At 48.7% G+C, this 27,419-nt stretch overlaps 2 protein-coding genes across 2 annotated transcripts in view; both read right to left on the reverse strand.

The window, feature by feature from the left end:
* Positions 1-2,214, reverse strand: part of sptbn5 (spectrin, beta, non-erythrocytic 5) — a gene marked incomplete at its 5' end in the record, with an annotated part of 54,069 nt that extends 51,855 nt beyond the window's left edge. The window contains one exon of the mRNA XM_080012687.1: positions 2,101-2,214. Coding sequence (XP_079868813.1) covers positions 2,101-2,214 — 114 coding nt within the window. The remainder of the gene's footprint in view (positions 1-2,100) is intronic.
* Positions 2,215-5,088: 2,874 nt separating this feature from the next.
* On the reverse strand, positions 5,089-26,592 carry ehd4 (EH-domain containing 4). Its single transcript, XM_080011867.1, has 8 exons — positions 26,102-26,592; positions 22,463-22,639; positions 21,960-22,057; positions 11,769-11,935; positions 11,175-11,308; positions 10,202-10,313; positions 8,428-8,592; positions 5,089-7,529 (listed from the first exon to the last, which is right to left on the reverse strand). Exons 1-8 carry the CDS (start codon positions 26,326-26,328, stop codon positions 6,972-6,974), a joined length of 1,638 nt encoding a protein of 545 aa, XP_079867993.1. The 5' UTR covers positions 26,329-26,592; the 3' UTR covers positions 5,089-6,971.
* Positions 26,593-27,419: the final 827 nt, after the last annotated feature.

Genomic DNA, 27,419 nt, shown 5'->3' on the forward strand with positions numbered 1-27,419 from the left:
TACAGGAACCTCCATAGGTTCTACAGGAACCTGCCAAGGACCTACAGGAACCTGTCCAGGACCTACAGGAACCTGCTGAACATCTACAGGAACCTGCCGAGGCCCTACAGGAACCTGGTTAGGACCTAGAGGAACCTGCTGATGACCTACAGGAGCCTGCTGAGGACCTATAGGAACCCAATGAGGACCTATAGGAACCTGCTGAGGCGCTACAGGAATCTGCTGAAGACCTAGAGGAACCTTCCTAGACACGGGAACCTGGTGAGGACTTACAGGAATCTGGTGAGGACCAACAGGAACCTGGTGAGGACCTATAGGAGCTTGCCGAGGACCTATAGGAACCTAATGAGGACCTACATGATGTCTAAGGTCCTCTGACCTCTGGAACCTGCCGAGGACCTACAGGAAGCTACTGAGGGCCTATAGGAACCTAATGAGGACCTACAGGAACCTGCTGAAGGATCTACAGGAACTGTCTGAGGATCTACGCTAAAGCAGGTTCCTGAGGACCTACAGAGAACTGAAAACTTCTTATGATAAAGAAAAAAAAAGGCAGAAAAAAACACCAAAATAGTTTTTGACTCTCCATCAATGCAGACATTGCTCTTCTCCCTAATTATATTTTTTACTTGCCATTTTTTCTCCACCCTTGTTCTGGACTGGGTGGATATTTAAAGGTCCTCTGACAGCTGAAAAGTCATGTCACAGATATTTAAGAAACCAAGTGTTGTGATTGGTCTGTGTACTGGGTATCTGAGTAAAATGACAACAGATCACAAATCAATAACACAACCTTCTTCTGGCAGACTGTTGCATAAGAATTCTATCTGGACCGTTCTGGTCCAGCTCCAGGTTCCTCCACCGGGTCCCACATAGACCCAGATCGGACAGAAAAGACCCACTGCTACGTCAGGGGATCGACAGTTAGAACTGTGCAATGTCCTGGTGGAGCAGCAGCTCTGTGTTCCACGGGAACAGGAAGAGGAAATGGTTCAACTTGAGGGAGGTGCAGCAGGAAGACAGATACGTACGGAACATTACAGTCCTCACAACACGTCCTGTCGCATTCCACTCCCTGGCCATTCTGTTTCAAGTGTTTTTATTGGGCTGTGATGTGTTGTGCTCCATCCCAGGTCTTCGTTTGGACTCTGCTTCTATTCTGGGCGTCGGTTGGGACGAGCTGGCAGTAACAGCGTTATCTCCACGGCAACAGGAAATCAAGCTGAGCTAATTCTATTAAAGTGTTCGGATAGTTCTGTTTCCTGTCCCCCCCCCCCCAACACACACACACACACACACACACGAACACACACACACACACACACACGAACACACACACACACACACACACACACACACACACGAACACACACACACACAAGCAACATGACTGTGCCGACATGGAAGTGATTTAAAATGCAGTTCAGACACCGGCCACTAGAGGCTGCAACAGTTAAACAGCATCCCATAATACCAGAACAGATCCTGAATCAGGACTCAGGACCTCCTTGTCTCCTTCTCTAATTCCCACCTTGTCTCCTTCCATCCTTCCTTCCTTCTCTCCTACCCTCCTTATCCTCTTCTTTCCTTGTCTCTCTCTCTCCTTACTACCTTCCCTCCTTAACTTCATTTCTACTTCCCACCCTTCTTGTGATCACCTACCTACTTTGCCTCCTTTCCGCCTACCCTCCTTATCTCCTTCCCTCCTTCTCTCCCTCCCTCCTTATCTCCTTCCCTCCTTCTCTCCCTCCCTCCTTATCTCCTTCCCTCCTTATCTCCTTCCCTCCTTCTCTCCCTCCCTCCTTATCTCCTTCCCTCCTTCTCTCCCTCCCTCCTTATCTCCTTCCCTCCTTCTCTCCCTCCCTCCTTATCTCCTTCCCTCCTTCTCTCCCTCCCTCCTTATCTCCTTCCCTCCTTCTCTCCCTCCCTCCTTATCTCCTTCCCTCCTTCTCTCCCTCCCTCCTTATCTCCTTCCCTCCTTATCACCTACTCACTTTACCTCCTTATCTCCATCTCTCCTTCCCACCTTCACGTCTTTTTTTGAGGAATACAAGGAAGGTTAACTCAGCTTCTCTCCCTCCATCCCTCCTCCCGTCTCACCCCGTTCTTGGAGAACACACTGTTCATCCACTTGGTGTAGGTTTTCTTCTGAACCGCCATCCGCTGCTCCTGCAGCTGTCTCACCCGTCCAGCGCCATCCTCCTCTCCCTCCATCCTGAGAGGGAGAGAGAGAGAGGGGGAGAGAGGGGGGGGTGGGGAGAGATAGAGAGATGGGGGAGGGAGAGAGGGAGACAGAGACAGGGGGGAGGGAGGGAGAGAGGGAGACAGAGACAGGGGGGAGGGAGGGAGAGAGGGGGAGAGAGAGAGAGAGGGAGGAAGACGGATGGGGAGAGAGAGAGGAAGAGAGATGGGGGAGAGAGAGAGAGACAGGGGGGAGGGAGGGAAAGAGGAGGGGGGAGAGAGAGAGAGGGAGAGAGGGAGAGATATTTAAATGGAGATTTTTCTTCTTTTCTAACTCTGTCCTGCAGGACTGAGTGAGGCGGAACGCTGTGTTCTTTACGTGTTCGTAGCCTGTTCATTATGTGTTCCTAGCGTGTTCTTTACATGTTCCTAGCGTGTTCTTTACATGTTCCTAGCGTGTTCTTTACATGTTCTTTACATGTTCCTAGCGTGTTCTTTACATGTTCCTAGCGTGTTCATTATGTGTTCCTAGCGTGTTCTTTACATGTTCCTAGCATGTTATTTACGTGTTCCTAGCGTGTTCTTTACATGTTCCTAGCGTTTTTCTAGCATGTTCTTTACGTGTTTCTAGCGTGTTCTTTACGTGTTTCTAGCGTGTTCTTTAAGTGTTCCTAGTGTGTTCTTTACATGTTCCTAGCGTGTTCTTAACGTGTTCCTAGGGTGTTCTTTACATATTCCTAGGGTGTTCTTTACGTATTCCTAGCGTGTTCTTAGTGTGTTCTTTACTTGTTCCTCGCGTTTTTCGAGCGTGTTCCTAGCGTGTTCTTTACGTGTTCCTGGCATGTTCTTTACGTATTCCTAGCGTGTCCTTAGCATGTTCTTTACATGTTCCTAACGTGTTCTTTACATGTAACTAGCGTGTTCTTAGTGTGTTCTTTATGTGTTCCTAGCGTTTTTCTAGCATGTTCTTAGCATGTTTCGACTGTGTTCCTGCCGAGGAGCTGTCTAGTCCTTCATCCAGGACGTCCTCGTCTGGAGCCACATCTCATGAAGACTTTCTTAGGTTCTGGATTCACTGAAGCAGAACGATGTGAGTCCTGATGGAGATCAAACCACGTCTGCAGAACCAGTCCTGAAACCTTCCTCCTTCCTGTCTCCAGAACCTGCTGAGATCCGGTGTCTCACCAGCACAGCTGCTTCACAGTTAACGCCCAGATCTGGACTAGGAGGAGGTTTTACCGTCTGCTTCACTGACCTACTCACCTGACTGTTTATTACGGCTGCAGAAAGGGCGCATGACGACCAGCGCTTCCTCTTTTAACCACACCCCTTCCTGCCCTGATCATCTGCTCCACCTGGAGGAATCTGGGAGAGGAGGGCTCCACCGTGAGACCCGCAGGTGGACACCACACCCTCGATCCCCTCCGTTGGCGTCCATTTTGTGTGTTTGGGTCCTGTTTTCAGAGTTTTTAGGCTTTTCAGGGTTTTCAGGGCTTCTCAATGCGTTCCAGCGTCTGGTGACGGATCCTTTTACACATTATACTCAACCTTAGACTCCCTGAACTCATATTTTCGGAAACATTTGCCCCGAATGGTCCAATCCTAGCGACCCCCAACGCCCCGGGTTGGGAACCAGGGCAAGGCTTCAAACTCCACATCTCACACCTGAACGTTGAACCTTTCAAGACAAACACTGAGGACCTTGGAAAAGGATGTAAAGTTGATATTTGCTATTGAGCAGAACACCATCGGTGGGTCGGGTGGTGGGGGTGCGGGTGGGGGCTTTAGGGCGGGGTCACGCGGTGAAAGTTCACGGAACGTCAGGTTGTACTGTGTTGGATTTAGAAACGCTAGAAGGTTCAACAGCAGCAGGAAAAGACGATAAATCACAATCTATTTCTACCAACGAGTCTGAAGCAAACGGACACACACACACACACACACACACACCCACAGGAAACTGTCTTACCTTCCTGCGTTCTCCGTGTGTCTGAACCGGTCACATCTAGAAACAGAGCGACCGTCCTGTCGCCTCGACCTCCAACGCCAGTGTGTGTGTGTGGAGCGTTTTTACTGTCTTCAGCACCAACAGTGTGTGTGTGTGTGTGTGTGTGTGTGAACTTTGAAGCCGTTAGATTTACAGCTTGAGGAGCCGCTCTCACCTGACGCTCCACAAAACTGGGATTAATGGTTTACACCTCAACTGGTGTCACAGCAGTTATAGGGACACACACACACACACACACACACACACACACACACACACACACACACACACACACACACACACACACACACACACACACACACACACACACACACACACACACACACACACACACAAAAAGCGATTTCGAATAAAAATGTCATATTCATTTTTTCCATAAATACATTTTTTTTTTCTTTTGTCAATTGAATATTTCCATGAATGTTATAATCCATCGTGGACCTCCGTCTGTGTTTTTCAAAGCAGTTTGACACACTGACGGGATGCAAAAACTACACAACTACTCAACTACACAACTACAGTGGAAGTACAACTTCAAGGTGAGTTTTTAAAGTTATACTTAAAGTTCAGATCAACCGCAGAGCTTCTCCACGCAGCTTCTCATCAGCTTACTCTTGAGAAGAAGAAACTTGGTCTCTTGGACTCTTGGTCGCTGGAAACATCTCATTAAAATAATAATAATAATAATAATAATAATAACAATAACAATACTAATAACAATGACAATTATAATAGAAATAATTATAATTATAAAAACAACAACAATAATAATAACGATAATAATAATCATAACAATAACAATTATAATAATAATTGAAATAATAATTATAAAAACAACAATAATAATAACAATAATAATAAAAATAATAATAATAATAACAACAGACTGGAGATGGCCGTTCATTGATATAGTTTAATAAAATAACATTTCCCTGTTGAGTCACACACATGAACCTGCACCTTTTCAAATCATTTAACATCAAGGTGACGTCTGAAGGAGGAGAGGGGACGACAGAGGAAACAGAGGAGGAGGAGGACGTAGACGGTTATCTGCAGAAGAAATGAGATGTGTGAGGTTCACTGATTGGCTGAGGCCCCTGCAGGCGCAAGCTCCCGGAACTGACGTTCTGACGAGGACCCGCCCTGCAGGAGAACCTGCTGCTCCGCCCCTCTTTGAAGCCGTGGCCGGGCAACATTGAGACACTCAGACCAAATAAAAGCGTAGAATAAACCTTTAAAAGCCCCGCTGCTTCACATTCGGACGGTTCGATTCCACAGAGGTCACTGCTCCGTCCTGTCTCAGCAGCTTCTCCCTTTTTAATCGACGGGCGTTTAAGCCGAAAACGGGCTCGCTCAGCTTCAGCTGCCGGGACACCGTGGACTGGGAAGCGGTTCCTCGAGGAGTGCCGCTCCCGTCATGGGAACTCCGGTCCTTCTGGAAGAAAACGAGTTGACTGGACGCGCTCGCGAGACGTACGAAGCAGCGCTCGGAAACGCACTTTGAAGGGGAAGGCACGGCGGCGTTCGGGGTGGAGCGGGCGGATGGCGTTGTGACACTGATGACGTCGTAAAAGGCTTTCGCGCTGCGTTCATGGGGGAGAAAGGGTCTTCACGGAGGACAGCTCCACCTGGAGGTCAACCCGGGTGGCGCTGGGCGACGCCGAGCTAAATCCAGGTCCAGAAAGTAAAACTCCACTCCAGGACTTGGATTTACTGACGACCAGGAGGAACAACGGGTGCTTTTGGTTTCTGAACCCGGACTCCTCCAGGCCGGGGCGCGGACGAGGCGCCGACCCAGGGAAAAGAGCTCTGTCTCCAGCGCGGCGGGCAGGAGAGGTCAGAGGTCACGGGCCTCCCCCGGCCGAGGCGACAATGAGAGGAAGCGGCGCTGCGCCGGCCGCAACGAGGAGGCCGACCTCTGACCTCTGGGCGTACTTCCTGGTGAGTGAATCCCGCTGCGGCTGGAATGACGAACTACAGACTACGTCGTCAACCAGCGCTCCGCTTCCCTTCGGCAGGTTGTCATGGCGACACTGCATAGAAACCTTGAAGTGTAGCAGGCAGTGTGTGATACTACGATGTTTCATCCTGGTACTTTTCACACACATTGTCTGATACGTGGTATAAACACTCATTGACGTGCTGTAGCTACTCTGCCATTTGGGGCTCGGCGGAACTGGGAGTTTGGAGACACAGAACACATAGAACTTTGTTTTTCTCATAAAATATAACTGGCAGTAACTGTTCTCCTTCACGCTGTAAAGTTTCACAAAATTTCATTTTGAAATTCTTCCACGAGAGGAAATAAAACCATATATTTTTTTAAATAGAGACGAATAAAATGGATTAAAGTACATTCATTTTTAGGACTATTAGTCATAGAGATGACTCCTAACTTTACAGTAAGACATGAGAAGCTCTGCGGGTCTGGAATGAAACACCTGGAAAAGTCCAAATGAAAGCTGTTTAAATAACGCTGCGTGTTGCTTGGGTTGGGGTTTACTTTGCCGTTTCTTATTTGACGTTCTGGAGCAGGAGTCTGTCATTGGAAAATATTCACACCGCACAATAAAAATAGATGATTCTTGGTTTGTTTTCGTCGGCAACTCGTTCACACCGGCTGTCGCACCTGACACTGACACTAGGGGGCGGTGTGGCTGGCAAGCCACCTGGTCTTCCTCAGGGTTGGACTGATGATCGGCACTTTGGGTTCTTCTGCTGTGATAAGCTTGACATTTTGACCTGTGGTTCCTGCTGCAGTCACTTCCGCGGCCAGGGGGCGCTAGTCCTCCTGGTGGTTGTACAGGGTGTCTGCGGTGGGGTCCTTGCGGTGGACGGGCGGCACCAGGTGGTCCGGCAGCTCCATGGGCAGCTCGTAGCCCTCCAGCTTGATCTTGATGAGGTGCTGGGCCAGGGCGAACTCCTCGTCGTCCAGCATGCCGTCCCGGTCGCAGTCGGACAGCTTCCAGATCTTCCCCAGCACCGTGTTGGGCAGCCGCGAGTTCATCATCTCCTTCTTGGCGTTGACGCCCGTGATCTTCCCGTTGATGGGCATCAGCGTGTAGAAGATCTCGTCGTAGCGGTGCTTGTCGCGGCTGACGATCCAGTCCTCGGCGTCCACGCCGGCGCTGACACCCTCGCCGTAGCCCTGGCCGAAGGGCCCGTCCTGGGAGCCCTCGAAGGCCCCGCCCGACACCGCGGCCGGCGGCTGCTTGGACTCCTCCTCCCGGATCATCGCCATCAGACCCGCGATCTTACTGGCCAACATCTTGTCCACGGACTCTATCAGCTTCATCTTCAGGGACGGGAACTTGCTGAAGTCATAGTGCTGCAGTTGGTCCTGCAGGGGGGAGGAGGGGGGAGGGTTTTCATATTCAGTCATGTATTAAATAAATCCATTAAACTGTCCATGAAAACAAACGCAAAAAGTTGTGTTTGTGTAGAAAACACAACTTTATTGGAGCGAAGTCTGAACATCTTAGTTTGCCTGTGGAGTCCTGTGGTGTAAACCAGGCCTCACGTGTTGCGCACAGAGTTCCACTTTCCCCGCAGAAGAAGAGTCAAAGAGCGGCTTTAAATTCCAGCCGGGAAATAAATCATCTTCCCTGTTGATCGGTCGAAACACGCGGTGACATGAATACGTGAGAATTTCATTGAAACAAATGAGAAAACCATTCACCATCTGAAGTTTGAAGCATCAGCCTCCGTTTCAACCATTTCTTATTTTCCCCGGACCCTAAAGATTCCACCCGTGACCCCTGGAGGGCCCGGAACCGCAGCTTGGACCCAACCATGGAACACAATGTTCTACCAATATGTTCTGTGTGTGTGTGTGTGTGTGTGTGTGTGTGTGTGTGTGTGTGTGTGTGTGTTCCTCTGAGGTCTGAGCAGCAAAACACCAGCTGCCTCTGTAGGATCCTGCGTCCAGGAGAGGAACGACCTTGAATGAACTCTAAACAGAGGTCAGAGGTCGTCCCAGGTCATTTAAACCCCAAACCCTCAGTGTGCGCGCGCACACACACACACACACACACACACACACACACACACACACACACACACACACACACACACACACACACACACACACACACACACACACACACACACACACACACACACAGCTGTTTCATGCAGCTGTTTATGACATAATTAAACTAACAACTGAAAAGACACAAATTAGACATAAAATAAAAGTGAATGGGTCTGTGTGTGTGTGTGTGTGTGTGCGCACGCACCTGCATCTTGGTCACGTTGGGGAAGTCCCCGGCGCTGATGTGGTGCTCCCTCTGCAGGATGGTGTAGATCTCAGGGAGACGCAGGATCAGCTCCTCCTTCTTCTTCTCCTTGCCGAATAGCGACGGCATCTCCTTCTTCAGGTGGCTGATGATGTAGGCGTGGACCTGTGGGTGGGGGCGTTGAAAGGGTTGAATCACACCTTGGAGAATAGCTATCTACACAGCCCAGTAACTTAGTATCTAAGAGCAGTTGGCTCCTAGATACGGTGCCTTGCTCAGGGGCACCGTTAGGGAGGTCTGACTCCACAGAAAAGCTCCTGTTGGGTTTCGAACCCGCAACCTCCTGCTGCGAGGCAGCGGTGCAAACCACTGATCCACATCCATCCTCGTTTTTAAATGATTTGTTAATATGTGACGTGTATGACTTATGTTTGATATACATACACATGGACTCCAAGACAAACAGTTTCCTCTCTTCATCTGTTGCTGTTCAATATGTAATTATTCTAATGTTTAAATCTTGATTTTAATAACAAATTGTTAATGTGAGAACAATGGAGAGAGGGAGAGTGTGTGTGTGTGTGTGTGTGTGTGTGTGTGTGTGTGTGTGTGTGTGTTCACATTCCAACATTCCACGCCAAGGGAATGTGTGTGTGTGTGTGTGTGTGTGTGTGTGTGTCCTTATATAACAGGGAAAATGGACAGACAGACATGCAGCCGCTGTGGTTGTTGTTATGAATCGGAAACAGGAAGTGATGGACGCTGGCCAACAGGAAGTACTTCTCTCTCGGAACAACAAACACAAACACCTCAGAATGACAGACAGGTGGAAGAAAAGGGGAGGGGTCCACTTCCTGTTTAAAGCCCACAACAGGAAATGTGTGAAATGTCAGCTCCTTAAAAAAAACATCCCAAACATATTTAGGGCAGGGCCCCTCTCCAGATGTACATGTACATATACATAACGTATTAAAATGATGTGTCGGTAATAAATTGCAGCGTGTTTGTATGGAGTGCAAAAACACACTGCACTTCCTTAACGGACCCCTGGGGGCCGCAGACCTCAGTTTGAGAACCTCCGAACAAACTAAAGAATAGTCAGGTCTTCCCTCCGGGTTCATGTCAGGGACGTTCTTCCAGTTGGTGGCGGTCAGCTGCGTCCTTCAGAACAAAGTGTTCCGTCTGGGTTCTGTGGCTCTGACCTTTGACCGCCCCTGACCGTTGGCTGCCCATCCCTCGGCTGATCTGGCATCTGCTGATATTCCCTCCTGAGGTTTGGAAACAGCTGTTGGCCATGGAGGGACCGTTCTAGTGCTGCGGTTTTATCTGAGAAGTTGAATTGAATGAATTATCAATTTGGAAGACCTCGTACTTTGAGGTGAGACTACGGCCCTAATGGATTAACCGGCACCAAAAACCGGTCTCCGTAGGGAAGTGGTTTTGGGACCGGCAGCAGAACGGAGGTGATCAGGTGGCTCCGGTGGCTTCCTCTTTGGATCTAAACTCCACACTACGAGTCAGATGAAGGGACTTAAGGTTCTGACTTAGACGCCTCAGTTAGAACATGAGGACGGGACGAGGACGGGACGAGGACGGGAGGAGGACGGGACAGGGATGGGAGGAGGACGGGAGGAGGACGGGACGGGGACGGGACGGGGACGGGACGGGGACGGGAGGAGGACGGGACAGGGATGGGAGGAGGACGGGAGGGGGACGGGACGGGGACGGGAGGAGGACGGGAGGGGGACGGGACGGGGACGGGAGGAGCCCAGACCTTGGCCAGCCGGGCCCTCTTGATCAGGTCGTTGAGTTTCCGCAGCGCTGCGTTCCTCGGGAGGCTCTGGATGTCCCGGAACAAATCTTGGGTCTCCGCCTCAAACAGACGCCTGCAGAACCAGGGGATGAATACACACACATGGATGGATGAATGGATGAGTAAACAACTAAATTTGGATGAAATATTGTGAAAAAATAAAAAAGTAAACGAACTAGGAATGTGAAGGAATTCATCTGTGGATGAATAAATTCATGAACGAATGAAATTTAATCATGGATGAGTGGTTGGATTGAAATTATTAATATTATTTGTATTGTGTGTTGTGAGACAGACAGAGGGTCGAACAGACAGACAGACAGGTAGACAGACAGAGGGTCAGACAGACAGACAGAGGGTCAGACAGAGGGGCAGGCAGGCAGACGGACAGACAGACAGACAGAGACAAACAGACAGACAGACAGACAGACAGAGGTTCAGACAGACAGACAGACAGACAGAGGGTCAGACAGGGGGTCAGACAAGGGGCAGACAGACAGACAGATTAGTTCAGGCAGACAGGCGGACAGACAGAGGGTCAGACAGACAAAGACTCAGACAAGGGGTCAGACAGACAGACAGACAGACAGACAGACAGGCAGGCAGACAGACAGACAGACAGACAGACAGACAGACAGACAGAGGTTCAGACAGGGGGTCAGACAGACAGACAGATTCGTTCAGGCAGACAGGCGGACAGACAGAGGGTCAGACAGACAAAGACTCAGACAGACAGACAGACAGACAGACAGACAGGCAGACAGACAGACAGACAGAGGATCAGAGAGAAAGACAGAGAGTCAGACAGACAGAGGGTCAGACAGGGGGTTAGACAGAGGGGCAGGCAGGCAGACAGACAGATAGAGGGTCAGACAGACAGCTAGAAAGACAGAGGGTCAGACAGACAGACAGAGGGTCAGACAGACAGACGGACCTGTTGTCGGTGTTCTGCAGGGGTTTGGCCCAGAAGGAACCCAGGTAAACTCTGGCCACCTCCGGCGTGTTGAGCACTTTCCCCAGCGACCACATGAGGGCGCCATAGACCCGCATCAGCTGCTGGGTGTCCACCTGCAGGGAGGTGAGGAGGAGGAGGAGGAGGAAGGTGAGACCGTCTGTACTGCACCTACTGACGTTCTGCTCAACTCTACTGACGTCCTCTCTCAGGGTCCAAGTTCTGTTCCACAGTCCTAAAGTACCAGGATGTTCTCCCTGCACCTCAACATGGAGGATGCATCAGGTGGTGACCGCACGGACCCACGTATCCCAGCATGCATTACAACAACAATGGAGGGGAACCTACTGCGTTGACACTGTCACGGCTGATGGCCAAAGGACAACAACAATCTGTGGTGGGCATTGGAAGGCCCAAAGATAACGGCACCAACAGAGTGTCCAAAATGGCGTACAGCATACTACATAGTACATGTGTGTACTCTGTCCTTCAGTTTACTTAATTGTGTGATTAGAAACATTGTTTTATGCCAAAATAATACTAATAATACACCTCCACCTGCTCGCTCCATCCTACCTGGTCGGCCTTGTTGAGGACCACGCGGATCTTGTCGTCCTGTCCTCGGAACGCCTTGATGGCCTCGGAGAACTCGTCGGAGATGTCCAGCTTGTGGGCGTCGAACAGCAGGATGATGCGGTCCACTCGCTCCCCGAACCAGCGCAGGACCTCGGAGAAGTCGTAGCCTGGAGCAGAACCCGACAGTGCGGGGTGAGACCAGGTGAACCTCACGCCCTCCCAGGGCCCTCAGACGGCGCCACGTCCCACAACGGCTCAACGGCACTGCAGCATAAACATGATCGTCCCTGGGATTCCAGTTCAAACCCACCTTCCCTGGAACGTGTCAGAAAGACCATCCCTCACAAACCCTGCGCTGCCATAGAAAACACCACAGCTCCAGGTTCAGGTCTCACCAATTGAGAAGCAGCAGTATTTGATTTAGTATAGATTTTGGGGGAAGGTTCTTCCTGACAGAGGATCCAGAGGTTTAAGAGACTTGTTGTAAACGGTACATCAATGGATCAGTCAGTGAGGAGGATTCAAATGGATCTTCCCTCATTGATTCCATTGAGCTTCAGCACCTTGCAGGTTCAAGCCAACGTGTGGAGACAGAACCCACATCATTAGAATCACCACATTTCCAAAGGATCCGCTATTATTACCTCATCCCCAGCTTCACGGCTCTCGGGGGAATCTTTGTGAATCATTTTTATGGATTGACCTTTTAGAAAATTTGCGTTAATGAAAACAATCCTGAACTATGCCTTTAACAAGACACGGACGCCTTGCTCGAGGGCACCTTTGCATTGACCCTCAGTGACCTTGCCGTCACCAGTTTGACCTCTGCCTCCTCTCCCCTCCAGGCCGAACAAAACACAATAAGAACCCAACACTCTGGTCCGCCGCCAACGTTGTCACGTTCATTATCTCAAGTGTTTTGTTCGGTTTTCAAACACAATCCAGAAATGACTCAATATGCACGACAACTGAAAAGAAAACTCCCACAGCGACAATGGAAAGGCTGGAAGTGTGTGTGCGTGTCTCCGGCGAGCGCTCCGTCGTTCATTTAGTGGTCGTTGGAGAACACCGATAGCCACAAGGCAGGAAGTGTGAGTTTGTTGAGGCAGAGGTGTATGTTGCTGTTCACGCCGCATTTTTGGGGGGTTTTAGGCTTTTGTGTTATTCTGTTTAGTCTAAATAGGTTTAGTGTATATTTCACTTTTTTCACTTTTACATTTTATTCTATTGTTTGATATTAATTACTGCCTCTTGTTTTGATGTGACTTGCTGGGACATGGGAATCGACCCATCCACCCTGCAGAGCAGCAGCTCTGCAGGGTGGATGGCTGTGGTTGTCCAGCAGACAGTAATGGACAGTAATGGCTGCCCAGTTGCCCCAGACAACCAGATTTGGGCCATTGTTGACCCATCTTGTGCGATATGGTTTCCCCGCTGTCCACCACTTCATTGAAATCAAGTGTGATAAATGCGGTACACCCCCACAATGTGGTACAGCCTCCACCCAGGAAAATGAGTTTCCTAAATAGATGATCAACATCAGTCGATTATAAAAGCTAAAGATATGCACAGTCGCAAGCACTTCCAAAAGTTAAGAGTCAGGTCCTGCAGAGCGACAGCAGAGGAGATCGTCAAGGTCACAGATGTAACTGTGCATGCATGCGTGTGTGTGTAATAAGGTGACCTGCACAGTTTCCAGTAGCATCAGACCCCACAGGCAGAGTTTACACAGAACACTGCAGTACCAGCGTCCTGCTTGAGTACACACACACACACACACACACACACACACACACACACACACACACACACACACACACACACACACACACACACACACACACACACACACACACACACACACACACACACACACACACACACACACCTACCTTCTACAGCAGGGGTGTCAAACTCATTTTAGCTCAGGGGCCACATGGAGGAAAATCTGTTCTCAAGCGGGCCGGACCAGTAAAATCATGGCATAAAAAAAATAAAAAATAAAAAATAACGACAACTTCAGATTGTTTCCTTTGTTTTACTCCAAAAAGAACTTAGACTTCGTCTCAGTGTATCTAGAAAGCCATTAAACTTTAAGTCAGAGCCTATCTGGGATTGAAAAAAAAATACAAAATAAATAAAAAAACTCTTATGTATCAAATACCTCATTTGTCATTTCCACATATTAATCCAGTGCTAACTCAACACACCATACAAACCGAGGTAGAAACTATTCAAGAGGGTTGATTTACTCCCTGCCTTGTAGGCTACACTATTTCTTGATAGAACAATAAAAGCTGTGCAATGCATGAACAATTTCAACAAACCAAACTTATGAACTGAAGTGACTGACATTATTACAGTAAATCACACTGTTCATTTTCTTTAAATTTCCACAGAAGACAATCATTTTCACAGAACTATATCAGGGTGCAGTATCTCAGCATTTTAAGCAGGGTTACCCTGGCATCTTTTAGCTTTCACAAGTGCATCTATATCAGGCGTCACATCCTGAATGGTAGCCAATTTCAGGATGTTATTCAAGTGCTTATTTGTGAGCCTTGAGCGCAGCTTTGTTTTATTGATGCTCATTACAGAGAAAACTTGCTCACAAAGATATGTGGTTCCAAACATGCACAACACTTTTGCAGCAAGGGCTGTCAAATTGGGGTAACGTGGCAAAAGATACTGATAAAATGTGTCCAAGCCAGCTGCGGCAAACTAGCCCTTCAAATCTGAGTCACACTGCAAGTCTGTTATTTCAAGTTGGATGTTGACGGGCAGATCAAGCGCATTTGCGGTGAATGGTCGAGCAAAAAACTTTGAAATCTTTCTCCAGTTCACCAAAAATCTGAAAGCGTGTCTCGAACTCCCACAATAGTCCCGTTATTTTATTTTTGAACCGCTTCATGGCTGCGGCATGCCTCCATTTGCAGTCTGCACTTTCTCTCTGAACTTTGTCGCAACACCTGCTTTTTTCCCGACCATTGAGGGCGCACCATCCGTAGCCAGGCTGACAGCGCGGGACCAGTCCACTTCGAGCCTGTCCAGTGCACCGACGAGTGCGGTGAAAATATCAGCTGCTGTTGTGGTGTCCGTAATTGGCACCAACTCCACGAACTCCTCGGTGACGGTCAAAGTGTCATCAACTCCGCGGATGAATATTGCCAGTTGCGCAACATCAGTAATGTCCGTGCTTTCGTCATTTGCAACTGAAAAAGCAATAAATTACTTTAAAACTGTGCTTCAATTGGCTGTCCGAATCCGCCGAAAGATCAGAAATCCTGCAACTGTATTTCTTGTCAAGCTGATATTTGCAAAAGCCTGGCGCTTTTCAGGGCACACAATCTCCGCAGCCTTCAGCATGCATGTTTTTACAAATTCCCCCTCAATAAGTGGCTTTGAAGCCACTGCAATTTTATTAGCTATAATGTAGCTGGCTTTCACTGCAGCATCACTGATTTCTCGGTGACGAGTAAACACAGACTGCTGTTTCTTCAGAACCGCCCATAATTCATTCACCTTCTCTCTTCTCTGTTGTCCTTGAAAGTTGTTGTATTTGTTGCCATGAAGAGTCTCATAGTGGCAAGGACGGTTATATTCTTTCAGCACTGAAACATGCTGTGAACACACCAAACACACAGCTTTCCCATTCACTTCCGTGAATAAATAGGAGGATGACCATTTTTCTTGGAATACTCCGCACTCTGCGTCCACTTTTCTCTTTTTTGACAGAGACATTTTGGGGCAATGAGTGTGCCAAAGCACAAAATGTTCAAATTGGTCAGGCAGAAAGACAGGCTAGCTCTGGACTGGCTGTAGCCTACTTGTTCAGCCCCAGTATAAACAGTTTGCTTGCTTAACAGAATTGCTATTGTGACACCCACTGGACACATTTAGAAAAGCAGTTTCATTCATTGAAAAATTGCAGCTCAATTTTATGCTTTGCAAAATCATCTCGCGGGCCGGATTCGACCTGTTTGCGGGCCTGATCCGGCCCGCGGGCCGTATGTTTGACACCCCTGTTCTACAGAGTCCGACAGTGAGACCCGGTGCAGTACTGTTACAGTAAGGTACTACACTGTACTGGCAATACAGCGGAATAAAATGTCACAGCTGACCTGGATCTAGGTGATTGGGATCAGGGTGGCTGCATACCTGTTGCTGGTTGGTTGGTCTAACGGGCAGCAGGTAAAACCCCCATCCCCACACACACTCAGGATAAGAGCCTGTGTCATGACATACCGAATGCTATCTGTTCCTGGCTAATCGCAGCTGACCCACCCTCTACAATAAACTGCTGCTTACCACCCCCATCTTCTGTGTCCCTGTGCCGGAGCTCCCTGAACAAGCCACTCCAGTGGCACGTGGTAGGAGAAACTGCCACAGTGACATGGTGACATCAGTTTCCTGGTCCCAGTGTCGGTAACAGTGTTTCTCCATCTCCGTCTAATGATACTGTCAGCATGTAGGATGTATTCACACCAAACACTACTGCGTTGCTATTTCAAGTGCTCTATTGTACTGCAATGGAGGTGTGTGTGTGTTGTATACACAGTTCACCTGGGGGTGTTGGTTGGTGTCATTCACACTCAGTATCAGAGAGAGAGACTGACTCCTCCATCATTCTTCTTCCTTCCACCCACGAACCCAAAGCATCACGTGTACAACCCAAAGCATCACGAGTACCACCCCAAAGCATCACGGGTATAACCCAAAGCATCACGTGTACAACCCAAAGCATCACGGGTACAACCCCAAAGCGTCACGGGTACAACCCCAAAGCGTCACGGGTACCACCCCAAAGCATCACTAGTACCACCCCAAAGCATCACCTGTACAACCCAAAGCATCACGTGTACAACCCAAAGCATCACGAGTACAACCCAAAGCATCACGAGTACCACCCAAAGCATCACGTGTACAACCCAAAGCATCACGAGTACCACCCCAAAGCATCACGAGTACAACACAAAGCATCACTTGTACAACCCAAAGCATCACGTGTACCACCCCAAAGCATCACGAGTACAACCCAAAGCACCACGTGTACAACTCAAAGCATCACGGGTACAACCCAAAGCATCACGGGTACAACCCAAAGCATCACGGGTACAACCCAAAGCATCACGTATACAACCCAAAGCATCACGGGTACAACCCAAAGCATCACGGGTACAACCCAAAGCATCACGGGTATAACCCAAAGCATCACGTGTACAACCCAAAGCATCACGGGTACAACCCAAAGCATCACGGGTACAACCCAAAGCATCACGGGTACAACCCAAAGCATCACGAATACAAACCAAAGCATCACGAGTACAACCCAAAGCATCACGAGTACAAACCAAAGCATCACGAGTACAAACCAAAGCATCACGAGTACAACCCCCACCTTCTCTTCTTCTCTCCAGATGCTTCAACCTTTTCTCTCCAAGCACCTTCTTTGCTTGTGGTGACCAAAACGTTCATGTTTGCTTTGGTCCGGAAGGCTCCAGGTTCTATCGGCTCTCTTCTGCTGCTTCAGACACTTCATTTATTGTTGAGGTCGTAGGAAAGGCTTCTATCTATCCCTCCATCCCTCCATCCTTCTGCCATGGATGTCTCTCTTTGTGGCTGTCTATTCTAACATGCATCTTGCCCAGGGACCAGGCCTCCATTACACTGTGTTGGGATGTGATCTGTCTTACACGTCATGACTCTTATTGTGTTCTTTGTGTTACCTAAACACGACTTCACTGAAAAACGATTTCCCCACAAGAACAATAACATTGCTAATCTAATCGAATCTATTTAACGAGAGTTCTGAGTCCCAATAAAACACACAAACACTTTATCAGGGCTCTCTGTGCCATTTTGGAAAATTTTCCATTTGTCCGTCCTTTCCAAAAACATCTGCGGCCACTTTGTGGAGCTGCATGGTGGCCACGCCCGTTCAGTCTGGCTCTGTTGCTGTGTCATGAATAAAACAGGCGGCGGGGTGAAACAGGTCACATGGTGAACAGGCGGCAGGGTGAACAGGCGGCAGGGTGAACAGGCAGGAGGGGAAACAGGTCACATAGTGAACAGGCGTCAGGGGAAGCAGGTCACATGGTGAACAGGCGTCAGGGGAAACAGGTCACATGGTGAACAGGCGACAGGGTGAACAGGTAGCCTGGGTGTGGCCGGTGTCAGGTTCCAGCTGCAGGTCGGGTGTCGCGCAGGGCGACAGCTCCGTCCCGGCGGTGAGAGACGCCAACGGTAAATACAGGAAATCCTCCACCTGCAGCGGCTGCCGAGCGACAGAGGAATCCCCGCTGGAAATACACAGAGCCCTGGATTTGGTGTGCTGATTAAGAAACAGCATCCACGTGTCCCCGCGTGACCTCGCCGCCCGCCCCAGCGCCGCCCGCCCCAGCGCCGCCCGCCCCAGCGCCGCCCGCCCCAGCGCCGCCCGCCCCAGCGCCGCCCGCCCCAGCGCCGCCCGCCCCAGCGCCGCCCGCCCCAGCGCCGGGTTTCCTCCCAGAGCGGAAACGCTGAAACTCTAACAATACACTTCCTCTGCTGCCGAGGCCTTTTCCTCCGGCGCTGCCTGGAAAACGCTGTTCGAGAGACTTTCCATCACGATGAGCTCAGCGCTGATAATACTCTCATTAGTGCCTTGCTCAAGCAGTCGAGGGAGGGAACCATCAACTCACGGATTCACAGAGGAAACCTCCGCTCTCCTGAGTCACTGAACTCAGAGAATGAAACAAAATAATACTGAGAGAGACAGACAGAGAGAGAGGGAGTGGGAGAGAGAGACAGAAAGAGAGGGAGTGGTAGAACAACAGACAGAGAGAGAGATTTAGCAAAAGAGGGAGTGAGAGAGAGACAGAAAGAGAGGGAAAGAGAGAAAGAGCGAGACCGAAAGAGAGCGAGAGCAAGACAGAGAGGGAGACAGAAAGAGAGGGAAAGAGAGAAAGAGTGAGACCGAAAGAGAGCGAGAGCAAGACAGAGAGGGAGACAGAAAGAGAGAGAGAGACAGACAAAGTCCAGTGATGTAACCTTCAGGTCAATGAGGTCATCCTGGATGGGATGATGAAGCATGTGGATGGACGGAGGGATGGGCGGAGGAGAGAAGTCCTGGAGGGTGGGAGGGATGGGCGGAGCACTGGGTGGAGGGAGGGTGGAATGGATAGAGTTCTGGGTGGAGAATACGAGACCGGGAGGGAGGGAGGGAGGGAGGGAGGGAGGGATGGGCAGAGCTCTGGGTGGAGGGAGGGAAGAAAGGAGGGATCGATGAGGGCACAGGGTGGAGGAGAGGAGCTCCAGGCCGTGAACTGATGCTTCATCACAGAGAAGTGACTCAGCAAAGCAAGAGGGATCAGAACAGAACCGAGCACTCTAGGCACGCGGGCCAGCAGCTGGTTCGAACCCCCTGATGGCTGCTTGTTTTTGGGGGAATCTTCCAGAAGCTCCAGCACAGTAGCTACGAACTCCCTGAAAACACCACCTATCACTTATCAGTCGTATAATTTGATTATTTTCTAATTTGCTGCTCTGGGGCTGACGTCAGAGTCTGGAGGAGGAGAAGTGCTTCCAGATGAGGGAACACCCTTCCCTCCTTCCCCTTCCTCCATCCCTCCATCCCTCCATTAACCCTTCTCGCACTACACGGGTCCCTCTTTTCTCTTTGTTTATCATACATATCGTACACTGAGCTTTAAAAAAAACTTTTTACAAAAGACTTATAAGAAGTCGGACATTGTGTCCAGTTCCCTCCTTTCTTAAAGCGGCTTTCACACATGAACTCCAGATAATGTCCAGATAATCAGGTCTGGACATTTTCCGGAGTTTCCCTTTCACACATGCAGCTCACAACCGGAGATTGTCCGTGTCAGATGTGTTTACACCACCTGGAAATACTCTGGTTTAGACGAGGGGCAGAGCCTGGGTGGAGCGCGCAGGAGACAGGATGTGACACAATGACACTGCAGAGTTTTAGCACTAGGGTACAGACTTGTGTTTTTTGGCGTTGATCCTCCATGTATTTGGATGTAATATAAGCAAAAGAGTGGAAAGGATTATACATAAAGCAGGAAGGAGGAGGAAGCAGCTTCGCTCCATGCACCAAGATCCACACAAAGGTAAATAACTGGCGCATGATAGAGACGTCATCAACATGCGACACGCCCACTCGCTGCCTGGGAATGCTCTGGACAATCAACTGCTCTGTTCACACATACAGCTCAATCTGATGTTATACAGACTTTGTACGAGGGTGCTGGCTGGGTAAAGTCCGGTCCAAATGATTCAGACATTTGCGTTCACACATACAGCTCCTCCAGGTAATGTCCAGATCATTTCAGTGTTGTAGTGCATGTGTGAAAGCAGCTGAAGTCATATCGAGGAAAACCAGTGCAGCTTCCAGAATGGCATGCTACATTCGAAATCCTGCATCCTAAATACTAATACTACCTCCTGCATACTACATCCTGCATACTACATTTAAAATACTACATATTACAGCCGGCATCCTAAATCAGAATCAGAATCAGAATACTCCATTCTGCATCCTAAATACTACAACCGGCATACAACATCCTAAATACTACATACTACCTGCTGCATACTACATCCTAAATACCACATCTTGCATCCTACATCCTAAATACTACATACCACCTACTATAGCCTACATGCTGGTAGTATTGTCCAGCATACTGTAGTATGCTTTATATCTGTTTAAGATAGGGCTGCAGGGAAAAAAAAATCATTATTGGAATTCTGAAACTGCCATTTGATTGTGTATTTTTTTTATAAATAAGTAATTGACTATAAATGTTTTGGCTAACGTTAGCAAGTCAATCACATGTGATGAACAATAACGTTCAACATAAGTTAATCCAGTTTGTTGTACAGTGAAATATTCCCGGTAACGGTCCACGTGGGTGGAGACACACGACGCACGGGCACATCTCCATCTCCTCCGGTGTTTCACTGTGTACCAGGGAGCATTTGACCAGAATGTTCAGTCATTCCACAGATGTGGCGATGAAAGTGGGAAATAAACTCGACCATCACCGAGGGAATTTCCGGTGCAGAGGTTCCCAACCACTGGCCCTGGCCACGGGGCATTTGCCACCAGGCCGTGAGAACATTTTTTTCAGGAGAGATCTGCGATCTTCTTCACAGCGGAGCAGCAGCAGGAAACGGAGTAAATCAAATACATCAAGAGTTTTAATTTTCTTTGTTTGGAGAAAAGATGGCTCTGATCCCCCCAAGTACTAAATTTGAACATTAAAAATTAGACTATATTTGAATATTATGAATTATAAAGCATACAGATTCAATTGTCATTATAGAGGAATGTCTGCAGCCCTAGTTTAAGAAGTTTAAAACAAGATGAAAGCCCGACCTAGAAACCAAAAGTCAAGATGTTCAACTTCCTCAAAAAAAGTGTTTTTCCCAGACACGATGCTCTGCTTTCAGCACATTTTGCAACCGCCGGGAACTTCCTCTAACAGAGTTTCTGTTCCCAGGAAATCAGAAAATAACTTGTTCTTCGTGAACCTCTGTTCCCTTGAAAAAAATTAAATAAAACTAGATGAACTCCAGTTTCTACCTGTCCAGACAGGTGGGGTGTGGGGGGTGGGGGGTGGTTTAAAAGGACCTGAATACACACCAGCGTTAGGGGGACATTTGTGTTATGAGGACATGTTTAGCGTCCTCATAACACAATAATACATCTAAAAGAGATGAGTCGAAAAGGTTTTAATGCTGTTTTTAAGCATTTATGAGTCATTTGAAGTGGTTTTCCATGAGGCTCCAACCATCCAAGCTCCTGTTTTTAATCCACATCACCACAATTATCTTGTTTTGAAAGGTTTCTCCAAGATGACCCTGTGAACCACTAGCACCTGAATGTTTGTGTCTGACTGTGTGTGTGTGTGTGTGTGTGTGTGTATTCTTGTGTGCGTGTGCGTGTGCTCTGCTGCTCATGGAAATTCACACAATCTCAGGAAATGAAAGCGATCGCCGTGGTTACGTAACGACACGACCAGCGAGAGTTTCCTCAGAACCTTAAGAGACAGCACCTGCATCCTGAGGAGGCATTACACTGCAGGGCGAGGGTTCTATTCCTTAAAACAGGGCACTAACACTGCAGGCTGGGAGTTATGTTCCCTAGAGCAAGGCACTGGCACTGCAGGGTCGTCGGTTCGATACCTCTGCTGATTCGCTGCTTCTCTCCTGACAGGATTCCAGGAGTGTCAATGATGCTGATACTCTGCAGGACCTGGTTGGGCATCTGGGAGCAGATGAACCTACACACACACACACACACACACACACACACACACACACACACACACACACACACACACACACACACACACACACACACACACACACACACACACACACTTCAGCGCTGCAGGTAGAGTGTATAATATATAAAGGCAGTTCCAGACTCAACTGACATGTGTGACGCACAACACTTCCCCCTGGAAACAATAAGTCACTGTGGGAGGTTCCTCTGTCGCATGGCGCAGGACAAGATGGAGTTCCAGGTTCAGGAATGGGTTTGGCTCCGTGCACGAGCACGTGAACACACACAGATAAAGGCTGTGTCCGTGCTGTCCTGCTCCGAGGAAGCACATGGGACCGCCATGTTCCATGGCTAAATTTAAACCTGCTAAGATAAACTGTGTGTGTGTGTGTGTGTGTACCTGTTGAGGAAGGAGTTTCCGAAGGCGTTTAACTTCCTGAACGGCTTCTTGGGGTCGACCACCAGCGCGTTGCCAGGGATGACACCCTCGTTGTCGCCGTGCATGACGGCGATGAAGCCATCAGTGGTCGGCTCGGGTCCGATCCGCATCCCTGGAAAGTCCTGCTCCAGGAGATACCTGGAGGGAGGGAGCGGAAGAGAGAGAGAGAGAGAGAGAGAGAGAGAGAGACTTTCATCATTGTGTTTTCAGACTCAGTGGCAAGTCTGCACATGTCGATAAAGCTTCTAATAAAGTTTTAAAAAGAGACAAACCGGATGGACTTTTAAACTGGTGGAGCGAGCATTACAACTGAGGAGGAGAGAGAGAGAGACGCAGCGGCAGCTCTGACGAAAAGCCGCCTAGAAAATTAAAAAATGATTAAGTCATATAATAAAATATGCAGTAAATGTGTTCATGGGGTTAAACCGTCCGTTCCACCCGGTGACGACCATTTGGAATCATCGTGTAGAAATCAAATTTCATTTAAAAAAAAACAAAAAAAAACAAAACATGGACACAGAGGTGAACAGGTTCCATTAAAGGAGTAAACGAACGATTGAATCATACAAAGAATGAGGCGTTGGGTTCCAGTCCATCAATGCATTTCACCCACGACAGGATCTCAGTTAATCACCGATCAACTTCTTGGACATAATATCTGATTCATTCAGTCATGGTTGGGGTATAAAAAAACCTACAATGTTCCGTCTTTAGTGAGGGTGAATATCTGGACGGAGAGATCAAACACAGGTGGAGGTGGAAGAGGAGGGCGACGTCTAAAAACCACCCCACCTCCTTCCATCTCAGCCTTCACCTTCAGATCTGAGGTCTGTCACACACACACACACACACACACACACACACACACACACACACACACACACACACACACACACACACACACACACACACACACACACACACACACACACACACACACACACACACACACACACACACGGACCCCGTACTGGTCCAGGGGCCAATGTTTGGGACCCCGTCCAGTAAATGTGTGCATGCTGCAGTTTATTGGCACTGGGTTCCATGATTCATAGAATTCTTTCACTTCCCATGATTCATTGCATTCCTCAGGGCAGGGCGGAGCTCTAGCTCTGGTCTGCAGAGACGTGTGTGTGTGTGTGGTGTATAAAATTGTGCATGTGTGTTTCCACACTTATATGAGTGTTGGCCATTGACAAATGCAAGCAATCGCACATGCATGTATGTGTGTAAATTGACACTGTATGTATGTGCATGTATGGGTGTGGTGCATTGAGATACTATAACCCCATCTCGCGCGCGCGCGCACACACACACACACACACACACACACACACACACACACACACACACACACACACACACACACACACACACACACACACACACACACACACACACACACACACACACACACACACACACACACACACACACACACACACACACACACCCCACCCAGTCCTGTGTGCCAGCAGCCAAACTCAAATGCTGAGTTGCGGACAGAGCTCTGCTGCAGATACACATGGAGACATGTTCCAACATTGTTCGCTGTGGAGGAGGGACAGACAGACAGGCAGGCAGACAGACAGACAGCCAGTTTGCAGTTTTCCAACTAGTCTACAAGTTCATCAATCAGTCAGAGTAAAACTTGGTAGAAATACCAGTTTGTGTCCATGTGAACATATTGGGGGGTGTGTGTGTGTGTGTGTGTGTGTGAAGCTGGGTGTGTTGACCCAGTTCCCAGCCCAATGTGATATCAGTGTGTTTTAGCTGTGACTAGTTGAGCCAAAAGCACTTCAGCCGTTATCACACACACACACACACACACACACACACACACACACACACACACACACACACACACACACACACACACACACACACACACACACACACACACCTGAGGAGACATTCCTTCTGCTTCACGTTAAGGCGTGTGTGTGTGTGTGTGTGTGTGTGAGATAATGCTAAGCTCCAACTCGTGACGGTATCTTTGCCTGAGGGCAGAGACCTCACCAAATGGGCTTGTGTGTTGCGACAGCAGATCAGTGAAACGTCCTAAAATAAAGGAACAACTTCAGCGCTTTGACAAAAGCTGCGTCTTGTTTTCATGTTTCTCGAGGAGCTTTGACGCCGGACGGAACGGGAGCAGATCACTGGCAGCCTCCTTCAAATCAGTAACTATCTGTCAATGTCTGGTTACTGATCAATAAATCCCTTCTATCGTCCGCTTGGATCCACTGTAAAGTTTGTTGTTTTAAGTTGGATCACGGTGAAAGTAGTTAATGCTGTTTTTCTGATTTTCTTGTTGCGAGAGCATAAAAGGAGTTATTATCAGGCTTGTTCTGTTTCACCTTGTATCCTGAGAAATTAATATCACTGATCAGCCAAGCTACCGGCTCGGTTCCATCCGCTTCCTTGATAACCTCACATTGTGCTGTTTCGGGTATCGAACATGTGTCCCCGCTGAGGTCCCAAAAGTATGTCGATAAAAGTACAATGATAACAGCAGCACCTAGAGGCAGGGAGGGGAACTTCAGCCAGTCGGAAACCAGGCTGGTTCTCCGGTCGGACGCAACACCTCGTGTGCTTTGACCTTCCAGAAGGTTCTGGACTCCACACGACTCCACGGCCTGGTCTGCAAGCTGCGCCGCCGCCAAACTGACCTTCACTCAACGCAGACGGCGGAGCCAGAGGTCTGGTGAAGACCGAAACAAACAAGTGACACGGCCTCCACGGGCACCGCCAGTCAGAGTTTAGATATGTTAACAGACAGACAGCAGCACTGGCAGACAGACAGAAGCGCTGACAGACAGACAGGCAGACTCAGCTCTTCCATCTCAGATGTGACAGGAGCGAGCAGAGGACATATCATGTCAGCGTCCGCCACCTCTCGCTGCTGGACAATAGGGTGAAGAGCCGGTAAACAGGAAGCTGACGGATCTGTTTCAGAGGGGCCGCCAACAAACTGCACACAGAGCGGGTTTGGTTCAGCACATTCACAGTGGATCCCTTTGGAAGGGAACCTGCAACCCTGACCTCACCTCTTTAGGTCTTAAAAACAACTCTGCATCGTTCAAGCACCGTCAATCTCTCCACCTCTCTGTTCTGTGGAGAGTTGGAGAACCTTCATTCCACCCTGAGGTCCCAGTGCCAACCAGCAGCTCAAATAGTGTCAAATGGTGAAAAGATATAGTGCAAGTCCTACTGGTTCTTACACTGTGTTCCTTTAGTTTATTTTTGAATCCGGAAAAATATAGGAGAATGAATATATATATATAAATACCAAAAGCAAAACATAGAAGTGATCAGTGCTCCGTCAGCTCAATATGATTATGGCTCCATCTGTGCTGATTTTGTTTCTTTTTTTCAGTTTTCTGCATGAGCATCCATGTGTACTTTAAGTATTAAAAGTAAAAGTACTTGTCATGTCCAGACATACAGTAACAGAGTCTATAATACTTTAGAAAAAACTACTGAAGCTTTTTTTTTTCCCCTGCAGGTGGTGCTCATGCAGATCCTGGTTATAATTTACAATAAAGTAGAGGTGGAGGTATACCAGAGCTGAGGGACCCGTGGACCACCATCAGGACCTACCTGATGAAGGTGGTCTTCCCGGTGGAGTACTGTCCCACCAGCAGCACCATGGGCTTGCACTGGAAGTCGGCTGGCTCCAGGGCCGGGGAGTGGAAGTCGTGGAAGAGGTAGGTCTCCTCCAGGGGCAGCAGCCTCCGGGTGTACAGGCTCTGCAGACCCTCCGTCACCGTCTGGAACATCTCTCCGTCCGAGCGTCCCCCCTGCTCCTGCTTGGACCAGCTGAACATCTCCTTCCCGCTGCTGCTGCTTCTCTCTCTCCGCGGAGCTTCTTCCCCTTTTCTGCCTCTAGCGTCAAATCCTCTTTTCTGTTCTTCCGCAGATGGATGTGAGTCACCGGAGCACTGGGCTGCGTGTGGCTGGAGGCGGAGGAACCTGCGGCTTTAAGTCCAACACTGGAGCCTCTGTGCGGAGGGCGTGCGTGCACCTACCTGGGGTTCCGCCCTTCCCAGCGTGACGCGGAAGAAAAAACAAGTGACGTCACAGAAATGTGAGCTTCCACTGGGCATCTTGAAATGAAAAAAAACGTCAACGTGATATGACGTCGTAGTTTGAACTTGATATGGTCGGTAACGATTACTGATCAAGTATTTCATGCAAATATAACTTTCACCACACGAGCAAGTAGCAACGCGTCCATTAATGTCGCTCGGGGCCGCGCGAAGCGTCAGGAATCCGCCTGCGAATTGCGTCACAACTTCCCAAATTCACCATGATCGGCGCTGTGCGGCTCTGGGTCCGACAGCGACACCCGGCGGACAGAGCGCGCCAGCACAGCCCACTCGCTGCGGGGGCGAACGGGCTCTACAGACTACGCGTGCGCAGAGCCACACCCGCAGAGCGGCTGTCCAGGTGAGACGGTTAAAGCGCCACAGGTGATTTGATCGTGTCTAGATGGTACTCATTGTATATCACAGTGCAAAGTCATTTAACACTAGTCAAAAAAAAAATAAAAACAATTGTCATTTACATTTGAAAAGACATCTTTATCCACCTCTAACTTGTTTTATACGTTTGTTTGGAAGTTTGACAAAGTGGATCTATACTTTAATACTATTATTTTTATTATTTCAAGTTGAATAATTAAATAAAATAACAATTTTCAGGCCCTTTGGTTTTTCCTCTGGCAATTTGAGCGGTTCTTGCGGTGAGATCAGGATCGTAGTCAAGCCTTCATTTTCACAGTGGCAAAGTTTTTATTGGTTCTATCGACAGAGATGAGGGACTAACATTGACGGTTAAACATCTTCCAGTTTCATCCTATGTTCCACGCACAACATTGGACCCAACAGGCAGGACACATCAGTCAAATTAAACATTT

This window comes from Zeus faber (assembly GCF_960531495.2).
Source record: "Zeus faber genome assembly, chromosome: 13".
NCBI lineage: Eukaryota > Metazoa > Chordata > Actinopteri > Zeiformes > Zeidae > Zeus > Zeus faber.